This window comes from Lasioglossum baleicum, unplaced genomic scaffold, assembly GCF_051020765.1.
Source record: "Lasioglossum baleicum unplaced genomic scaffold, iyLasBale1 scaffold0023, whole genome shotgun sequence".
NCBI classification, from domain to species: Eukaryota; Metazoa; Arthropoda; class Insecta; order Hymenoptera; family Halictidae; genus Lasioglossum; species Lasioglossum baleicum.
The window spans coordinates 2,685,594-2,708,248 of record NW_027469083.1 but is presented as its reverse complement, the minus strand read 5'-3'; the positions used below and the strand labels follow the sequence as shown (position 1 = coordinate 2,708,248).

General features: G+C 40.2%; 1 protein-coding gene across 1 annotated transcript; it reads left to right on the top strand.

Annotated features, from left to right (window-relative positions):
- The first annotated feature begins 771 nt into the window (after positions 1 to 771).
- LOC143219333 (uncharacterized) lies at positions 772 to 2,016 on the top strand. The gene has a single exon (XM_076445337.1). The coding sequence runs from the start codon at positions 772 to 774 to the stop codon at positions 2,014 to 2,016; it is 1,245 nt and encodes a 414-aa protein (XP_076301452.1).
- Positions 2,017 to 22,655: the final 20,639 nt, after the last annotated feature.

Below are 22,655 nucleotides of genomic sequence, written 5' to 3'. Positions count from 1 at the left end.
GATTTGCAAACTTATTACACGATACCGAACATCAGCGCTAGCATCGGTAACAATCTATTCTACTTCGGCGACAGAGACGAAGAGATCATCATCCCCGACGGCTCGTACGAATTGGAAGCGATAAACGCGTACTTGAGGCATGAAATACGCACGCGATATCCTCTCAAAGATGCCGATAATGAATATCCGCTGGTCCTGCAGGCTAACAACAACACCATGAAAAGCGAAATTATCAGCAAGTTTCGGATAAACTTTGCGAAGCCTCACAGCGTGGGGTCCATTCTGGGATTTTCCGCGAACCGCGTTTTATCGCCGAACACGTGGCACGCATCGAACGCGCCTGTGAATATCATTAACGTGAACATCATTCGAGTAGAATGTAACGTAACCACCGGATCGTACGACAACGGCAAACTCGTTCACACGATACATGAGTTCGCGCCCAAGGTACCGCCGGGGTATAAATTGTCCGAAACGCCCACGCGAGTCATTTACCTTCCAATCGTTGTGCGAGCAATCGATGATTTAACGATTCGCATCGTGGACCAAGCCGGACGTTTGATCGATTTTCGCGGTGAAGAAATCACGGTACGACTACACATGCGACGAAGCAATGTTAATTCATAACAATACGACCTTGAAGAAGAACACATCAATTCATAAGAAACCAAACGAGTGTAAAAAACTGACCGCGAGAAACGCAGAGTATCTGAAATCTTTGGGATTCGTTGTTAAAAACAAGTGAAAGAGGAAAAAAGTGTTTTTTTCACCATGTTCGAGGACATTTTGAGCATCTCCGAAGCGCCGATCTTCGACAATCGAATAACGAAGATCGAGCTGCACACATACAATCCATATGCCAACACAACGTTTGAAAACAACGATGAGATACGCATACCAATTCAACAGCAAGACTTGTACACGCTCCCGTGCAGAAGCTTCCTATACGTCGAGGGAAAACTTAGTTTGCCTGGGAAACTTGAATTACCAGCGGGATCAACAATCGAATCGGCGGCTCTCGATAACAATGCCGTTGCGTTTATGTTCGAGGAAATACGCTACGAATTGAACGGCGTTGAAATCGATCGGTCCAGAAATCCTGGTACTACAACGACTCTGAAGAACTACGTGAGCCTGTCCACGACGAGAAGCAGCGCGTTATCCAACGCGGGCTGGACGCATAACACCGAGGCGCAGAGGAAAACCGCGACAACCACAGCGGCGATAAACTTCAACTTTTGCATACCTATGAGCATGTTATTGGGCTTCTGCGAAGACTACAAACGCGTTGTAATAAACGCCCGCCACGAATTGATTTTAATTCGCTCGCGTACCAACACAAACGCGTTGTACAGTTCTTCCGAAAATGCGAAACCCGTTCTGGATCTATACAAAATTCAATGGCGAATGCCACACGTCACGTTGGATGAAATAAATAAGCTGTCGATGTTACGTATTCTGGGCAACGACAAGCCGATCGATATGAGCTTTCGATCATGGGAACTGTACGAGTATCCTCTGCTCCAGGCGACTACGAAGCACACATGGGCCATAAAAACAGCTCCGCAAATGGAAAAACCGCGATACGTGATATTCGCTTTACAAACCGCGCGAAAGAATAATTTAACGAAAACAGCTACGCATTTCGATCATTGCGCATTAGCCAATATTCGGCTCTACTTGAATTCGGAAACCTATCCGTACGATGATCTAAATGTTGATTTCGAAAAAGACAAATACGCGCTGCTCTACGATATGTATACAAAATTCCAAGAATCATACTATGGAAACGGCGAGGCGCTACTCAACGTCATAGATTTCCTGAAATACGGTCCATTCATCGTTCTCGATTGTTCTCGGCAAAACGAAGCGCTGAAAAATGCCACGATCGACGTGCGAATCGAATTCGAATGTCGAGCCAACATTGCCCCCTCGACAACCGCATACTGCTTGATGATACACGACTGCATCGTGGAGTACAATCCATTGACGAACATTGTGCGAAAAATTATTTAAACTACCGTTAACAATATTTTAATCGAATAAATGTGAAAATGAATCTTTTAATAAATAAACAATGGAAAAACATCTTTTTATTAATCGAATAAACAAAAAATCTCCTCCATATTTATTTTCACACCGATAAGTATAGTGGTGGGGGTATTATATATACTATAGATGACTCTCTCCCACAGTCGTCGTTATTCAGCGAACGTGTGATCTTCGCTCCATTTCACGGTAAGTACAATTTTTATTTTATACAGAAATCAATCATTGGTTAGAAAACATTTTTTATTTAGATGGCTCAAATCACCCAAATCATTGACATGGATGGATTCATTGTCGAGAGAAAATTTTTATGCAAAGAATTAGCCATTATCAATGTTTACGACGGCTCGTTCGAACTCGCTGAATTTCGTTTGGGAATAAACTTTCATCGTTTATCAGATGCTGACAAAAAGTCGACACGGTACGTAAGCAATTTTGTACACGGGATTCCATTTATCGATTTCGGCTATGAAAAATATCAACAGAACGACGTGTTCGATGTTATACGCAATTTTGTGCGCGATCACGCGAATCCCGTCGTAGCGTACAAAGGTGGGTGTTTCGAGAGAGACATCCTTCGAAAATTAGAAATAAACTCGATAAATTTGGAAAATTTAGGATGTCCAAAATACGATGTATTAGTCCACGATCCCATGTACCGAACTGCTCACGTACCGTGTAAACTTCACTGTTGGACAAAACGCTCTTCAAAACCGTACCATTGCTGTCTGCGCGAAGTGCAAACATTTCGAGCATGGCTAAACAATTATATAAAAAAAACGTAACTCACTTCTTTCACCCAGCGTTTTAAAAAAAAAAATGATTGAGATACCGGACCCCACACCTGATTTGCGTCTCGAGCGCGACAGACTCCAAACTTTCCGTTCATGGCGTTATTCACACATCGTCAAACCTGAAGACCTCGCAGCCGCAGGATTTTTCTCCTTGTGCGACGAAGATCTCGTCAAATGCTTCGAATGTGGTATAATGCTGCATCGATGGAAAGATGGCGACGTTCCCATGAATGAGCACCGCATCTGGTCCAGATGCTGCGGATACGTTCACGGGGCGAACTGTGGTAACGTACCGATCGGAGCTAACCCTAGCGCAATAACGCCACAACCGAGAGGGATAGACGTGTGCGGATACCAGGTAAAAAAAATTTTTTTTAAAAGAAAATTAATTAAGAAATGTTTTTATAAATTAAAAAAATATTTATTTAGGAAGACACCCAGAAACCACGTATGCACAGATTTTTGAGAGAAATGCAGCAGCAAACTAGCAGTCCGGACCACTGAAAGAAAAAAACATTATTTTTAATATTTAATCTTGTATTGTAAAAAAATAAATAATACTTGCCACTCAAATAACGTTGCAATTGATGTAACGAACTCCCCATCCCACTCCTCCACCTCCTCGCGACAGCGACGCATATTTAATCGCCAACCGCGAATAAACACGCACCGTTCGTAGTTTGTATCAAATGTCTGTAAGATAAACGTACAGTGTAAATTTTGTTTGAAAAATATATTTCACGATAACACAGTGATGAACACACGATACTTACCAGCACGCTCAACAGCTCGTTTAATGACAGATTTTTGTCAACGACCACGAAACGTGGCTCTCGTGGCACCATTATACTCAACATGATTGCAAACTGAAAATGCATTTGACCGTCGCCTCCTTTTAAACACCGGTAGAAACAGCGCGATATAAATGAGGAAGGAAATGCAAAACCATAAGAGAAAAATTATTACAATAGGACCTTTCTCACTGTTTTATGAAACAGCGCGATAATTACGTCTTGCAGCTGCACAAAACAGCGGTTTAGATTTTAAGCATAATTAAAAACGCAAGATTAAATGCTGAAGTAAAACCATAAGAGAGATCGCTACAATAAAACCTCTCTCTGTTTTTTGATAAAACAGAGCTATAATTGCATCGAATCTCTCTCTTACAGTTTTTAACTTGGTAGAAAATAATCAGAGGATACCTCTTCTACAATCATATACTCCTAAGAGAAAAAAAGTCTATACCAATTCTGGACCAGGGTGGTTCCCCTGGCTTTATTATTCTCACAATAGAAATACCTCTTCTACAATCATATGCTCCTAAGAGAAATAAAAGTCTCTCTCTCTTTCCCGTAAAGACATGATATAATCCTCACCGAACATGATAAGGAAATTGCTTCACATAATATTGCAACTAATTAGGTCCGGAAAAGATAAGGAAAACCACAAGGACGATGACCCCATCAATCGATCCTTGCAAGACACAATGTGTTCCCCCACCCAAAAGATTGACCTACATAATATTTACAGAATAATAAAACGCGGAAAAAGATAAGGAAACAAAGACGGCACCGGAAATGATAACGATAAGGAAAACCGCAAGGCGCGTCGGAAATCATAAGGAAATGATAATGATAAGGAAAACCGCAAGAAATCAAGATGGCGCCACGCGTCAGAGCCGAACGCTATTTCACGACAACGGAAATTCACTTCCTGAGTTAGAATCCCCATAGGTACACTACTGATGTCAATCCAAACTATATGAAATATTGAAACCGCACTCTTAAATCTAACCGTTTAACACTATTCCTATCCGCACGCAGCCTAAAACCTAAATCCTTAATTGCTAAATTAACCTATTCTATGCCATTTTTCACTACTTTTTGTCGCTCTACACCGCAAATTTATATGGCGACCTTCGGGGGAGGTTCCTGATCCCGCCTGCACCTTTGACCTTGACCTTGACCTTGAAAATCTGAAAAAGATTTCCAAGACCTTTGGCTTTGTCAGAATTTTCAAAGTCAAAGGCACCTCCACTCTGACCTCGGGATCGAGATCCTAATGCCCTCGCGACTCCAAATACATACAGAACTTTTCTAATTTACGAGAAACGCTATACGCCCTTCGGATGACCTCGGAGGCGCTCCTAGCCTATGAGGCTCAATACCTCTTCCCGAGCTCTTTCAAATGACACCCTACTCGGGGGTGGTAGGAACAAAATACTAAACTTTGCGCCTGTCCTCCACCAGAATTTCCTCTCTTTTTAGTTCAGGACTGAGATTGACTCTGATTCCCTCTAAACTCCCGGTATGACCTAGCGGGTCGGGGGATTTTGTCGGCCTCGGGGCAATCTAAACTAATTTCCCCTCTCCGCGGGGGGGGGGGTGTCAGGGAACATCAATATAAAAAAGAAGTTTTTTTCGACGTTTGAGTTTACAAAGTCTGGACTTCTATCTAATGTACCATCTTTATCGCACTAGTGGCTGCTAGCTTCGTTCCGTCTCTGTCCTAACCATAAGATCCGAAATTTGTTCGAAATTGAGGAATTTAGTTTCCCTAAGCGGTGTGGCGGCCCCTTAATTTCCTCCGTTGCTGTTACGCAATTTCCGCGCGGTTTTTAGAAATCTAGCGTTGGGCTCAAGCTGATCTCAATCCGGACCGACTTACGAACCACTCGCGGATTGAGGAAAATATTCTTGAGGAGCGTATGAGGGTTAATACAATGTGTCTCTGATATATAAAACTAATCAGCATTACAGCATTTACATTAAGCTACTAGTGGCCAGGGGTTCGCGCCGCTTAAGGATGTATCACACTGCACAAAATAGTGATTGATGTATCTCCTAGAACCGCTCCGTCCGACGGTGGGTTAAACATCATACCTATACCACTCCCTATGTCATTGAAAGAAAACATCTTAAGATGTAAATTTATGTTATCTACATATTTCATAGCGTATTCCAAAATGAAACATTTTCATAAGGTATTCCAAACAGAAACATTTCCCTAGAGTTTGATATACGGCAAACAAATTCAACGATTTATGTCCAGATGCGTGCACTCAACAGCAAGTTAACATAACAATGACAAACATAAATTCATCCGAGCTCGATCCTGATTGGTCGGGTCACCGAACCGGAACAGGCGATCAACCGTAACCAAGGGTATATAAACCCAAAATTTGGAACAGTAGATCATTCGAGATCCTGACGCTGCAGCGGCAACATGGAGTTCTTCAGGTCTTTCCTCCGTGCGCTAGGACTACTGGAACCTGCCAAGTTGGATTTCATTTCTGAACTCCCGCCGGAGATATCCCAGCTGATTCTACGCAAGTTGGAGCCTAAGTCTCTGCTTTGCGCTGCTCAAGTGTCACGGAAATGGTTAAATGTATGTAGGGCGGACAAGATCCTAAGGCAAACCGCTAGGCATCATAAGCAACGTGCAATGCGGATAATGAATGAACGTTTTCGAGGGGAAGATGTGGATGAGCCGAGAACGATTGTACAGAGGGATCTAATAATTCCTGCACAGGTGAGAAGAGTTGTTCCTTTCGTCAGAACCAAAACTGGAGTGGTTCGAAAAATTCCTCGAAATCCAGTGCAGAGTGTGGCGAGCGTGGGTTCAATAACTTCGAGGCGTAGTAGATGTATTAGAATGTAAGATGTTAGTCAATTTTATCTTGACGTGCTCTTATGAGTGAATTGACTAGTTGTTAGGATAATGTAGTCTAAGTAAGTACATATAATCCATTGTTTGACCACAAGAAAATCTTTTTATAATTTTCCCCTATATGTATAATTGACTGATGTCCAAGTGTGGACAGTATTTTTTAAAAAATCTAACTACTGCTTCCCATAAGCGATGCAGGATATTTTTCGTTGAATATATTAATAATATGTTTATATTTAAGATATAATATCTTTTCGTCATTTTCTAAAGTCCATGACCAATGATTCTTTACCAGATCCTTTAACAGCCTTCAATCGTTAGCCAATAATGTATTACTAAACGTAATGTATTAGTAATGTGTTTGCAAAAGTTCGTACCCTATTTGGGATAAATAACAGTTTTATTAATCAATTATATAGTCTGTAACTCTGTTTTCTATAATTATCTCCGAACATTTTACAACTTGTGATTTCCTTTTCCGTAGAAGTTGCACGTTTAGTTTCAGACAAGTTCACGAGGTAAATTGAGTATGAGCTTTTGCAATCATCCAATACATGAAATAGTGCATGTTAAATTGAAGTGCTTCAGTTTAACAGAGTGTCTGTGATCAGAAACAGGGATCTTGGAAAAATCCGATCCTATAACATCAAATAATCTTTCATTACAAATGACGTACTACATTGCTGCAATTCGTTGAAATATGTTTAAATAAATCATGAGAGCTTTTGATACTTCTTCTCGAACCTTCTTTTTTCGGCGCCCAATCTAGATCGCCTTTGTTACCAAAATTTTATCGTGACAATCGATTTTTTGCAATATTTCGTATTCATATAACACAAGTGTAACGCGTAACATTTACAGAAAAATTTTTTTTTCGAAATTTCGTATTCATAATCGGCGGGGGTCATTTATTTTGTGTCCATTTAAAGGTTCCGTAAACACAGTTCTTTGGCGCGCGCGAAATTTTATATTCGTAATTGTGGTACCTTTTTTTATAATCAATTTTAATAAAAATTAACCTGACCTGGATTTTATTTTTTCCTTACAGATGTCAATCCAAACTATATGAAACATTGAAACCGCACTCTTAAATCTAACCGTTTAACACTATTCCTATCCGCACGCAGCCTAAAACCTAAATCCTTAATTCCTAAATTAACCTATTCTATGCCATTTTTCACTACTTTTTGTCGCTCTACACCGCAAATTTATATGGCGACCTTCGGGGGAGGTTCCTGATCCCGCCTGCACCTTTGACCTTGACCTTGACCTTGAAAATCTGAAAAAGATTTCCAAGACCTTTGGCTTTGTCAGAATTTTCAAAGTCAAAGGCACCTCCACTCTGACCTCGGGATCGAGATCCTAATGCCCTCGCGACTCCAAATACATACAGAACTTTTCTAATTTACGAGAAACGCTATACGCCCTTCGGATGACCTCGGAGGCGCTCCTAGCCTATGAGGCTCAATACCTCTTCCCGAGCTCTTTCAAATGACACCCTACTCGGGGGTGGTAGGAACAAAATACTAAACTTTGCGCCTGTCCTCCACCAGAATTTCCTCTCTTTTTAGTTCAGGACTGAGATTGACTCTGATTCCCTCAAAACTCCCGGTATGACCTAGCGGGTCGGGGGATTTTGTCGGCCTCGGGGCAATCTAAACTAATTTCCCCTCTCCGCGGGGGGGGGGGGGGTGTCAGGGAACATCAATATAAAAAAGAAGTTTTTTTCGACGTTTGAGTTTACAAAGTCTGGACTTCTATCTAATGTACCATCTTTATCGCACTAGTGGCTGCTAGCTTCGTTCCGTCTCTGTCCTAACCATAAGATCCGAAATTTGTTCGAAATTGAGGAATTTAGTTTCCCTAAGCGGTGTGGCGGCCCCTTAATTTCCTCCGTTGCTGTTACGCAATTTCCGCGCGGTTTTTAGAAATCTAGCGTTGGGCTCAAGCTGATCTCAATCCGGACCGACTTACGAACCACTCGCGGATTGAGGAAAATATTCTTGAGGAGCGTATGAGGGTTAATACAATGTGTCTCTGATATATAAAACTAATCAGCATTACAGCATTTACATTAAGCTACTAGTGGCCAGGGGTTCGCGCCGCTTAAGGATGTATCACACTGCACAAAATAGTGATTGATGTATCTCCTAGAACCGCTCCGTCCGACGGTGGGTTAAACATCATACCTATACCACTCCCTATGTCATTGAAAGAAAACATCTTAAGATGTAAATTTATGTTATCTACATATTTCATAGCGTATTCCAAAATGAAACATTTTCATAAGGTATTCCAAACAGAAACATTTCCCTAGAGTTTGATATACGGCAAACAAATTCAACGATTTATGTCCAGATGCGTGCACTCAACAGCAAGTTAACATAACAATGACAAACATAAATTCATCCGAGCTCGATCCTGATTGGTCGGGTCACCGAACCGGAACAGGCGATCAACCGTAACCAAGGGTATATAAACCCAAAATTTGGAACAGTAGATCATTAGAGATCCTGACGCTGCAGCGGCAACATGGAGTTCTTCAGGTCTTTCCTCCGTGCGCTAGGACTACTGGAACCTGCCAAGTTGGATTTCATTTCTGAACTCCCGCCGGAGATATCCCAGCTGATTCTACGCAAGTTGGAGCCTAAGTCTCTGCTTTGCGCTGCTCAAGTGTCACGGAAATGGTTAAATGTATGTAGGGCGGACAAGATCCTAAGGCAAACCGCTAGGCATCATAAGCAACGTGCAATGCGGATAATGAATGAACGTTTTCGAGGGGAAGATGTGGATGAGCCGAGAACGATTGTACAGAGGGATCTAATAATTCCTGCACAGGTGAGAAGAGTTGTTCCTTTCGTCAGAACCAAAACTGGAGTGGTTCGAAAAATTCCTCGAAATCCAGTGCAGAGTGTGGCGAGCGTGGGTTCAATAACTTCGAGGCGTAGTAGATGTATTAGAATGTAAGATGTTAGTCAATTTTATCTTGACGTGCTCTTATGAGTGAATTGACTAGTTGTTAGGATAATGTAGTCTAAGTAAGTACATATAATCCATTGTTTGACCACAAGAAAATCTTTTTATAATTTTCCCCTATATGTATAATTGACTGATGTCCAAGTGTGGACAGTATTTTTTAAAAAATCTAACTACTGCTTCCCATAAGCGATGCAGGATATTTTTCGTTGAATATATTAATAATATGTTTATATTTAAGATATAATATCTTTTCGTCATTTTCTAAAGTCCATGACCAATGATTCTTTACCAGATCCTTTAACAGCCTTCAATCGTTAGCCAATAATGTATTACTAAACGTAATGTATTAGTAATGTGTTTGCAAAAGTTCGTACCCTATTTGGGATAAATAACAGTTTTATTAATCAATTATATAGTCTGTAACTCTGTTTTCTATAATTATCTCCGAACATTTTACAACTTGTGATTTCCTTTTCCGTAGAAGTTGCACGTTTAGTTTCAGACAAGTTCACGAGGTAAATTGAGTATGAGCTTTTGCAATCATCCAATATATGAAATAGTGCATGTTAAATTGAAGTGCTTCAGTTTAACAGAGTGTCTGTGATCAGAAACAGGGATCTTGGAAAAATCCGATCCTATAACATCAAATAATCTTTCATTACAAATGACGTACTACATTGCTGCAATTCGTTGAAATATGTTTAAATAAATCATGAGAGCTTTTGATACTTCTTCTCGAACCTTCTTTTTTCGGCGCCCAATCTAAATCGCCTTTGTTACCAAAATTTTATCGTGACAATCGATTTTTTGCAATATTTCGTAATCATATAACACAAGTGTAACGCGTAACATTTACAGAAAATTTTTTTTTTCGAAATACGTATTCATAATCGGCGGGGGTCATTTATTTTGTGTCCATTTAAAGGATCCGTAAACACAGTTCTTTGGCGCGCGCGAAATTTTATATTCGTAATTGTGGTACCTTTTTTTATAATCAATTTTAATAAAAATTAACCTGACCTGGATTTTATTTTTTCCTTACAGATGTCAATCCAAACTATATGAAATATTGAAACCGCACTCTTAAATCTAACCGTTTAACACTATTCCTATCCGCACGCAGCCTAAAACCTAAATCCTTAATTGCTAAATTAACCTATTCTATGCCATTTTTCACTACTTTTTGTCGCTCTACACCGCAAATTTATATGGCGACCTTCGGGGGAGGTTCCTGATCCCGCCTGCACCTTTGACCTTGACCTTGACCTTGAAAATCTGAAAAAGATTTCCAAGACCTTTGGCTTTGTCAGAATTTTCAAAGTCAAAGGCACCTCCACTCTGACCTCGGGATCGAGATCCTAATGCCCTCGCGACTCCAAATACATACAGAACTTTTCTAATTTACGAGAAACGCTATACGCCCTTCGGATGACCTCGGAGGCGCTCTTAGCCTATGAGGCTCAATACCTCTTCCCGAGCTCTTTCAAATGACACCCTACTCGGGGGTGGTAGGAACAAAATACTAAACTTTGCGCCTGTCCTCCACCAGAATTTCCTCTCTTTTTAGTTCAGGACTGAGATTGACTCTGATTCCCTCAAAACTCCCGGTATGACCTAGCGGGTCGGGGGATTTTGTCGGCCTCGGGGCAATCTAAACTAATTTCCCCTCTCCGCGGGGGGGGGGGGTGTCAGGGAACATCAATATAAAAAAGAAGTTTTTTTCGACGTTTGAGTTTACAAAGTCTGGACTTCTATCTAATGTACCATCTTTATCGCACTAGTGGCTGCTAGCTTCGTTCCGTCTCTGTCCTAACCATAAGATCCGAAATTTGTTCGAAATTGAGGAATTTAGTTTCCCTAAGCGGTGTGGCGGCCCCTTAATTTCCTCCGTTGCTGTTACGCAATTTCCGCGCGGTTTTTAGAAATCTAGCGTTGGGCTCAAGCTGATCTCAATCCGGACCGACTTACGAACCACTCGCGGATTGAGGAAAATATTCTTGAGGAGCGTATGAGGGTTAATACAATGTGTCTCTGATATGTAAAACTAATCAGCATTACAGCATTTACATTAAGCTACTAGTGGCCAGGGGTTCGCGCCGCTTAAGGATGTATCACACTGCACAAAATAGTGATTGATGTATCTCCTAGAACCGCTCCGTCCGACGGTGGGTTAAACATCATACCTATACCACTCCCTATGTCATTGAAAGAAAACATCTTAAGATGTAAATTTATGTTATCTACATATTTCATAGCGTATTCCAAAATGAAACATTTTCATAAGGTATTCCAAACAGAAACATTTCCCTAGAGTTTGATATACGGCAAACAAATTCAACGATTTATGTCCAGATGCGTGCACTCAACAGCAAGTTAACATAACAATGACAAACATAAATTCATCCGAGCTCGATCCTGATTGGTCGGGTCACCGAACCGGAACAGGCGATCAACCGTAACCAAGGGTATATAAACCCAAAATTTGGAACAGTAGATCATTAGAGATCCTGACGCTGCAGCGGCAACATGGAGTTCTTGAGGTCTTTCCTCCGTGCGCTAGGACTACTGGAACCTGCCAAGTTGGATTTCATTTCTGAACTCCCGCCGGAGATATCCCAGCTGATTCTACGCAAGTTGGAGCCTAAGTCTCTGCTTTGCGCTGCTCAAGTGTCACGGAAATGGTTAAATGTATGTAGGGCGGACAAGATCCTAAGGCAAACCGCTAGGCGTCATAAGCAACGTGCAATGCGGATAATGAATGAACGTTTTCGAGGGGAAGCTGTGGATGAGCCGAGAACGATTGTACAGAGGGATCTAATAATTCCTGCACAGGTGAGAAGAGTTGTTCCTTTCGTCAGAACCAAAACTGGAGTGGTTCGAAAAATTCCTCGAAATCCAGTGCAGAGTGTGGCGAGCGTGGGTTCAATAACTTCGAGGCGTAGTAGATGTATTAGAATGTAAGATGTTAGTCAATTTTATCTTGACGTGCTCTTATGAGTGAATTGACTAGTTGTTAGGATAATGTAGTCTAAGTAAGTACATATAATCCATTGTTTGACCACAAGAAAATCTTTTTATAATTTTCCCCTATATGTATAATTGACTGATGTCCAAGTGTGGACAGTATTTTTTAAAAAATCTAACTACTGCTTCCCATAAGCGATGCAGGATATTTTTCGTTGAATATATTAATAATATGTTTATATTTAAGATATAATATCTTTTCGTCATTTTCTAAAGTCCATGACCAATGATTCTTTACCAGATCCTTTAACAGCCTTCAATCGTTAGCCAATAATGTATTACTAAACGTAATGTATTAGTAATGTGTTTGCAAGATTTCGTACCCTATTTGGGATAAATAACAGTTTTATTAATCAATTATATAGTCTGTAACTCTGTTTTCTATAATTGTCTCCGAACATTTTACAACCTGTGATTTCCTTTTCCGTAGAAGTTGCACGTTTAGTTTCAGACAAGTTCACGAGGTAAATTGAGTATGAGCTTTTGCAATCATCCAATATATGAAATAGTTCATGTTAAATTGAAGTGCTTCAGTTTAACAGAGTGTCTGTGATCAGAAACAGGGATCTTGGAAAAATCCGATCCTATAACATCAAATAATCTTTCATTACAAATGACGTACTACATTGCTGCAATTCGTAGAAATATGTTTAAATAAATCATGAGAGCTTTTGATACTTCTTCTCGAACCTTCTTTTTTCGGCGCCCAATCTAGATCGCCTTTGTTACCAAAATTTTATCGTGACAATCGATTTTTTGCAATATTTCGTAATCATATAACACAAGTGTAACGCGTAACATTTACTGAAAAATTTTTTTTTCGAAATTTCGTATTCATAATCGGCGGGGGTCATTTATTTTGTGTCCATTTAAAGGTTCCGTAAACACAGTTCTTTGGCGCGCGCGAAATTTTATATTCGTAATTGTGGTACCTTTTTTTATAATCAATTTTAATAAAAATTAACCTGACCTGGATTTTATTTTTTCCTTACAGATGTCAATCCAAACTATATGAAATATTGAAACCGCACTCTTAAATCTAACCGTTTAACACTATTCCTATCCGCACGCAGCCTAAAACCTAAATCCTTAATTGCTAAAGTAACCTATTCTATGCCATTTTTCACTACTTTTTGTCGCTCTACACCGCAAATTTATATGGCGACCTTCGGGGGAGGTTCCTGATCCCGCCTGCACCTTTGACCTTGACCTTGACCTTGAAAATCTGAAAAAGATTTCCAAGACCTTTGGCTTTGTCAGAATTTTCAAAGTCAAAGGCACCTCCACTCTGACCTCGGGATCGAGATCCTAATGCCCTCGCGACTCCAAATACATACAGAACTTTTCTAATTTACGAGAAACGCTATACGCCCTTCGGATGACCTCGGAGGCGCTCCTAGCCTATGAGGCTCAATACCTCTTCCCGAGCTCTTTCAAATGACACCCTACTCGGGGGTGGTAGGAACAAAATACTAAACTTTGCGCCTGTCCTCCACCAGAATTTCCTCTCTTTTTAGTTCAGGACTGAGATTGACTCTGATTCCCTCTAAACTCCCGGTATGACCTAGCGGGTCGGGGGATTTTGTCGGCCTCGGGGCAATCTAAACTAATTTCCCCTCTCCGCGGGGGGGGGGGGGTGTCAGGGAACATCAATATAAAAAAGAAGTTTTTTCGACGTTTGAGTTTACAAAGTCTGGACTTCTATCTAATGTACCATCTTTATCGCACTAGTGGCTGCTAGCTTCGTTCCGTCTCTGTCCTAACCATAAGATCCGAAATTTGTTCGAAATTGAGGAATTTAGTTTCCCTAAGCGGTGTGGCGGCCCCTTAATTTCCTCCGTTGCTGTTACGCAATTTCCGCGCGGTTTTTAGAAATCTAGCGTTGGGCTCAAGCTGATCTCAATCCGGACCGACTTACGAACCACTCGCGGATTGAGGAAAATATTCTTGAGGAGCGTATGAGGGTTAATACAATGTGTCTCTGATATGTAAAACTAATCAGCATTACAGCATTTACATTAAGCTACTAGTGGCCAGGGGTTCGCGCCGCTTAAGGATGTATCACACTGCACAAAATAGTGATTGATGTATCTCCTAGAACCGCTCCGTCCGACGGTGGGTTAAACATCATACCTATACCACTCCCTATGTCATTGAAAGAAAACATCTTAAGATGTAAATTTATGTTATCTACATATTTCATAGCGTATTCCAAAATGAAACATTTTCATAAGGTATTCCAAACAGAAACATTTCCCTAGAGTTTGATATACGGCAAACAAATTCAACGATTTATGTCCAGATGCGTGCACTCAACAGCAAGTTAACATAACAATGACAAACATAAATTCATCCGAGCTCGATCCTGATTGGTCGGGTCACCGAACCGGAACAGGCGATCAACCGTAACCAAGGGTATATAAACCCAAAATTTGGAACAGTAGATCATTCGAGATCCTGACGCTGCAGCGGCAACATGGAGTTCTTCAGGTCTTTCCTCCGTGCGCTAGGACTACTGGAACCTGCCAAGTTGGATTTCATTTCTGAACTCCCGCCGGAGATATCCCAGCTGATTCTACGCAAGTTGGAGCCTAAGTCTCTGCTTTGCGCTGCTCAAGTGTCACGGAAATGGTTAAATGTATGTAGGGCGGACAAGATCCTAAGGCAAACCGCTAGGCATCATAAGCAACGTGCAATGCGGATAATGAATGAACGTTTTCGAGGGGAAGATGTGGATGAGCCGAGAACGATTGTACAGAGGGATCTAATAATTCCTGCACAGGTGAGAAGAGTTGTTCCTTTCGTCAGAACCAAAACTGGAGTGGTTCGAAAAATTCCTCGAAATCCAGTGCAGAGTGTGGCGAGCGTGGGTTCAATAACTTCGAGGCGTAGTAGATGTATTAGAATGTAAGATGTTAGTCAATTTTATCTTGACGTGCTCTTATGAGTGAATTGACTAGTTGTTAGGATAATGTAGTCTAAGTAAGTACATATAATCCATTGTTTGACCACAAGAAAATCTTTTTATAATTTTCCCCTATATGTATAATTGACTGATGTCCAAGTGTGGACAGTATTTTTTAAAAAATCTAACTACTGCTTCCCATAAGCGATGCAGGATATTTTTCGTTGAATATATTAATAATATGTTTATATTTAAGATATAATATCTTTTCGTCATTTTCTAAAGTCCATGACCAATGATTCTTTACCAGATCCTTTAACAGCCTTCAATCGTTAGCCAATAATGTATTACTAAACGTAATGTATTAGTAATGTGTTTGCAAAAGTTCGTACCCTATTTGGGATAAATAACAGTTTTATTAATCAATTATATAGTCTGTAACTCTGTTTTCTATAATTGTCTCCGAACATTTTACAACCTGTGATTTCCTTTTCCGTAGAAGTTGCACGTTTAGTTTCAGACAAGTTCACGAGGTAAATTGAGTATGAGCTTTTGCAATCATCCAATATATGAAATAGTGCATGTTAAATTGAAGTGCTTCAGTTTAACAGAGTGTCTGTGATCAGAAACAGGGATCTTGGAAAAATCCGATCCTATAACATCAAATAATCTTTCATTACAAATGACGTACTACATTGCTGCAATTCGTTGAAATATGTTTAAATAAATCATGAGAGCTTTTGATACTTCTTCTCGAACCTTCTTTTTTCGGCGCCCAATCTAGATCGCCTTTGTTACCAAAATTTTATCGTGACAATCGATTTTTTGCAATATTTCGTAATCATATAACACAAGTGTAACGCGTAACATTTACTGAAAAATTTTTTTTTCGAAATTTCGTATTCATAATCGGCGGGGGTCATTTATTTTGTGTCCATTTAAAGGTTCCGTAAACACAGTTCTTTGGCGCGCGCGAAATTTTATATTCGTAATTGTGGTACCTTTTTTTATAATCAATTTTAATAAAAATTAACCTGACCTGGATTTTATTTTTTCCTTACAGATGTCAATCCAAACTATATGAAATATTGAAACCGCACTCTTAAATCTAACCGTTTAACACTATTCCTATCCGCACGCAGCCTAAAACCTAAATCCTTAATTGCTAAAGTAACCTATTCTATGCCATTTTTCACTACTTTTTGTCGCTCTACACCGCAAATTTATATGGCGACCTTCGGGGGAGGTTCCTGATCCCGCCTGCACCTTTGACCTTGACCTTGACCTTGAAAATCTGAAAAAGATTTCCAAGACCTTTGGCTTTGTCAGAATTTTCAAAGTCAAAGGCACCTCCACTCTGACCTCGGGATCGAGATCCTAATGCCCTCGCGACTCCAAATACATACAGAACTTTTCTAATTTACGAGAAACGCTATACGCCCTTCGGATGACCTCGGAGGCGCTCCTAGCCTATGAGGCTCAATACCTCTTCCCGAGCTCTTTCAAATGACACCCTACTCGGGGGTGGTAGGAACAAAATACTAAACTTTGCGCCTGTCCTCCACCAGAATTTCCTCTCTTTTTAGTTCAGGACTGAGATTGACTCTGATTCCCTCTAAACTCCCGGTATGACCTAGCGGGTCGGGGGATTTTGTCGGCCTCGGGGCAATCTAAACTAATTTCCCCTCTCCGCGGGGGGGGGGTGTCAGGGAACATCAATATAAAAAAGAAGTTTTTTTCGACGTTTGAGTTTACAAAGTCTGGACTTCTATCTAATGTACCATCTTTATCGCACTAGTGGCTGCTAGCTTCGTTCCGTCTCTGTCCTAACCATAAGATCCGAAATTTGTTCGAAATTGAGGAATTTAGTTTCCCTAAGCGGTGTGGCGGCCCCTTAATTTCCTCCGTTGCTGTTACGCAATTTCCGCGCGGTTTTTAGAAATCTAGCGTTGGGCTCAAGCTGATCTCAATCCGGACCGACTTACGAACCACTCGCGGATTGAGGAAAATATTCTTGAGGAGCGTATGAGGGTTAATACAATGTGTCTCTGATATGTAAAACTAATCAGCATTACAGCATTTACATTAAGCTACTAGTGGCCAGGGGTTCGCGCCGCTTAAGGATGTATCACACTGCACAAAATAGTGATTGATGTATCTCCTAGAACCGCTCCGTCCGACGGTGGGTTAAACATCATACCTATACCACTCCCTATGTCATTGAAAGAAAACATCTTAAGATGTAAATTTATGTTATCTACATATTTCATAGCGTATTCCAAAATGAAACATTTTCATAAGGTATTCCAAACAGAAACATTTCCCTAGAGTTTGATATACGGCAAACAAATTCAACGATTTATGTCCAGATGCGTGCACTCAACAGCAAGTTAACATAACAATGACAAACATAAATTCATCCGAGCTCGATCCTGATTGGTCGGGTCACCGAACCGGAACAGGCGATCAACCGTAACCAAGGGTATATAAACCCAAAATTTGGAACAGTAGATCATTAGAGATCCTGACGCTGCAGCGGCAACATGGAGTTCTTCAGGTCTTTCCTCCGTGCGCTAGGACTACTGGAACCTGCCAAGTTGGATTTCATTTCTGAACTCCCGCCGGAGATATCCCAGCTGATTCTACGCAAGTTGGAGCCTAAGTCTATGCTTTGCGCTGCTCAAGTGTCACGGAAATGGTTAAATGTATGTAGGGCGGACAAGATCCTAAGGCAAACCGCTAGGCATCATAAGCAACGTGCAATGCGGATAATGAATGAACGTTTTCGAGGGGAAGCTGTGGATGAGCCGAGAACGATTGTACAGAGGGATCTAATAATTCCTGCACAGGTGAGAAGAGTTGTTCCTTTCGTCAGAACCAAAACTGGAGTGGTTCGAAAAATTCCTCGAAATCCAGTGCAGAGTGTGGCGAGCGTGGGTTCAATAACTTCGAGGCGTAGTAGATGTATTAGAATGTAAGATGTTAGTCAATTTTATCTTGACGTGCTCTTATGAGTGAATTGACTAGTTGTTAGGATAATGTAGTCTAAGTAAGTACATATAATCCATTGTTTGACCACAAGAAAATCTTTTTATAATTTTCCCTTATATGTATAATTGACTGATGTCCAAGTGTGGACAGTATTTTTTAAAAAATCTAACTACTGCTTCCCATAAGCGATGCAGGATATTTTTCGTTGAATATATTAATAATATGTTTATATTTAAGATATAATATCTTTTCGTCATTTTCTAAAGTCCATGACCAATTGTTTACCAGATCCTTTAACAGCCTTCAATCGTTAGCCAATAATGTATTACTAAACGTAATGTATTAGTAATGTGTTTGCAAAAGTTCGTACCCTATTTGGGATAAATAACAGTTTTATTAATCAATTATATAGTCTGTAACTCTGTTTTCTATAATTGTCTCCGAACATTTTACAACCTGTGATTTCCTTTTCCGTAGAAGTTGCACGTTTAGTTTCAGACAAGTTCACGAGGTAAATTGAGTATGAGCTTTTGCAATCATCCAATATATGAAATAGTGCATGTTAAATTGAAGTGCTTCAGTTTAACAGAGTGTCTGTGATCAGAAACAGGGATCTTGGAAAAATCCGATCCTATAACATCAAATAATCTTTCATTACAAATGACGTACTACATTGCTGCAATTCGTTGAAATATGTTTAAATAAATCATGAGAGCTTTTGATACTTCTTCTCGAACCTTCTTTTTTCGGCGCCCAATCTAGATCGCCTTTGTTACCAAAATTTTATCGTGACAATCGATTTTTTGCAATATTTCGTAATCATATAACACAAGTGTAACGCGTAACATTTACTGAAAAATTTTTTTTTCGAAATTTCGTATTCATAATCGGCGGGGGTCATTTATTTTGTGTCCATTTAAAGGTTCCGTAAACACAGTTCTTTGGCGCGCGCGAAATTTTATATTCGTAATTGTGGTACCTTTTTTTATAATCAATTTTAATAAAAATTAACCTGACCTGGATTTTATTTTTTCCTTACAGATGTCAATCCAAACTATATGAAATATTGAAACCGCACTCTTAAATCTAACCGTTTAACACTATTCCTATCCGCACGCAGCCTAAAACCTAAATCCTTAATTGCTAAAGTAACCTATTCTATGCCATTTTTCACTACTTTTTGTCGCTCTACACCGCAAATTTATATGGCGACCTTCGGGGGAGGTTCCTGATCCCGCCTGCACCTTTGACCTTGACCTTGACCTTGAAAATCTGAAAAAGATTTCCAAGACCTTTGGCTTTGTCAGAATTTTCAAAGTCAAAGGCACCTCCACTCTGACCTCGGGATCGAGATCCTAATGCCCTCGCGACTCCAAATACATACAGAACTTTTCTAATTTACGAGAAACGCTATACGCCCTTCGGATGACCTCGGAGGCGCTCCTAGCCTATGAGGCTCAATACCTCTTCCCGAGCTCTTTCAAATGACACCCTACTCGGGGGTGGTAGGAACAAAATACTAAACTTTGCGCCTGTCCTCCACCAGAATTTCCTCTCTTTTTAGTTCAGGACTGAGATTGACTCTGATTCCCTCTAAACTCCCGGTATGACCTAGCGGGTCGGGGGATTTTGTCGGCCTCGGGGCAATCTAAACTAATTTCCCCTCTCCGCGGGGGGGGGGGGTGTCAGGGAACATCAATATAAAAAAGAAGTTTTTTTCGACGTTTGAGTTTACAAAGTCTGGACTTCTATCTAATGTACCATCTTTATCGCACTAGTGGCTGCTAGCTTCGTTCCGTCTCTGTCCTAACCATAAGATCCGAAATTTGTTCGAAATTGAGGAATTTAGTTTCCCTAAGCGGTGTGGCGGCCCCTTAATTTCCTCCGTTGCTGTTACGCAATTTCCGCGCGGTTTTTAGAAATCTAGCGTTGGGCTCAAGCTGATCTCAATCCGGACCGACTTACGAACCACTCGCGGATTGAGGAAAATATTCTTGAGGAGCGTATGAGGGTTAATACAATGTGTCTCTGATATGTAAAACTAATCAGCATTACAGCATTTACATTAAGCTACTAGTGGCCAGGGGTTCGCGCCGCTTAAGGATGTATCACACTGCACAAAATAGTGATTGATGTATCTCCTAGAACCGCTCCGTCCGACGGTGGGTTAAACATCATACCTATACCACTCCCTATGTCATTGAAAGAAAACATCTTAAGATGTAAATTTATGTTATCTACATATTTCATAGCGTATTCCAAAATGAAACATTTTCATAAGGTATTCCAAACAGAAACATTTCCCTAGAGTTTGATATACGGCAAACAAATTCAACGATTTATGTCCAGATGCGTGCACTCAACAGCAAGTTAACATAACAATGACAAACATAAATTCATCCGAGCTCGATCCTGATTGGTCGGGTCACCGAACCGGAACAGGCGATCAACCGTAACCAAGGGTATATAAACCCAAAATTTGGAACAGTAGATCATTAGAGATCCTGACGCTGCAGCGGCAACATGGAGTTCTTCAGGTCTTTCCTCCGTGCGCTAGGACTACTGGAACCTGCCAAGTTGGATTTCATTTCTGAACTCCCGCCGGAGATATCCCAGCTGATTCTACGCAAGTTGGAGCCTAAGTCTATGCTTTGCGCTGCTCAAGTGTCACGGAAATGGTTAAATGTATGTAGGGCGGACAAGATCCTAAGGCAAACCGCTAGGCATCATAAGCAACGTGCAATGCGGATAATGAATGAACGTTTTCGAGGGGAAGCTGTGGATGAGCCGAGAACGATTGTACAGAGGGATCTAATAATTCCTGCACAGGTGAGAAGAGTTGTTCCTTTCGTCAGAACCAAAACTGGAGTGGTTCGAAAAATTCCTCGAAATCCAGTGCAGAGTGTGGCGAGCGTGGGTTCAATAACTTCGAGGCGTAGTAGATGTATTAGAATGTAAGATGTTAGTCAATTTTATCTTGACGTGCTCTTATGAGTGAATTGACTAGTTGTTAGGATAATGTAGTCTAAGTAAGTACATATAATCCATTGTTTGACCACAAGAAAATCTTTTTATAATTTTCCCTTATATGTATAATTGACTGATGTCCAAGTGTGGACAGTATTTTTTAAAAAATCTAACTACTGCTTCCCATAAGCGATGCAGGATATTTTTCGTTGAATATATTAATAATATGTTTATATTTAAGATATAATATCTTTTCGTCATTTTCTAAAGTCCATGACCAATTGTTTACCAGATCCTTTAACAGCCTTCAATCGTTAGCCAATAATGTATTACTAAACGTAATGTATTAGTAATGTGTTTGCAAAAGTTCGTACCCTATTTGGGATAAATAACAGTTTTATTAATCAATTATATAGTCTGTAACTCTGTTTTCTATAATTGTCTCCGAACATTTTACAACCTGTGATTTCCTTTTCCGTAGAAGTTGCACGTTTAGTTTCAGACAAGTTCACGAGGTAAATTGAGTATGAGCTTTTGCAATCATCCAATATATGAAATAGTGCATGTTAAATTGAAGTGCTTCAGTTTAACAGAGTGTCTGTGATCAGAAACAGGGATCTTGGAAAAATCCGATCCTATAACATCAAATAATCTTTCATTACAAATGACGTACTACATTGCTGCAATTCGTTGAAATATGTTTAAATAAATCATGAGAGCTTTTGATACTTCTTCTCGAACCTTCTTTTTTCGGCGCCCAATCTAGATCGCCTTTGTTACCAAAATTTTATCGTGACAATCGATTTTTTGCAATATTTCGTAATCATATAACACAAGTGTAACGCGTAACATTTACTGAAAAATTTTTTTTTCGAAATTTCGTATTCATAATCGGCGGGGGTCATTTATTTTGTGTCCATTTAAAGGTTCCGTAAACACAGTTCTTTGGCGCGCGCGAAATTTTATATTCGTAATTGTGGTACCTTTTTTTATAATCAATTTTAATAAAAATTAACCTGACCTGGATTTTATTTTTTCCTTACAGATGTCAATCCAAACTATATGAAATATTGAAACCGCACTCTTAAATCTAACCGTTTAACACTATTCCTATCCGCACGCAGCCTAAAACCTAAATCCTTAATTGCTAAAGTAACCTATTCTATGCCATTTTTCACTACTTTTTGTCGCTCTACACCGCAAATTTATATGGCGACCTTCGGGGGAGGTTCCTGATCCCGCCTGCACCTTTGACCTTGACCTTGACCTTGAAAATC

What these genes read in the sequence shown, in the direction of transcription:
- LOC143219333 (XM_076445337.1), top strand. Translation starts at nt 772, where the DNA reads ATGTTCGAGGACATTTTGAGCATCTCCGAAGCGCCGATCTTCGACAAT.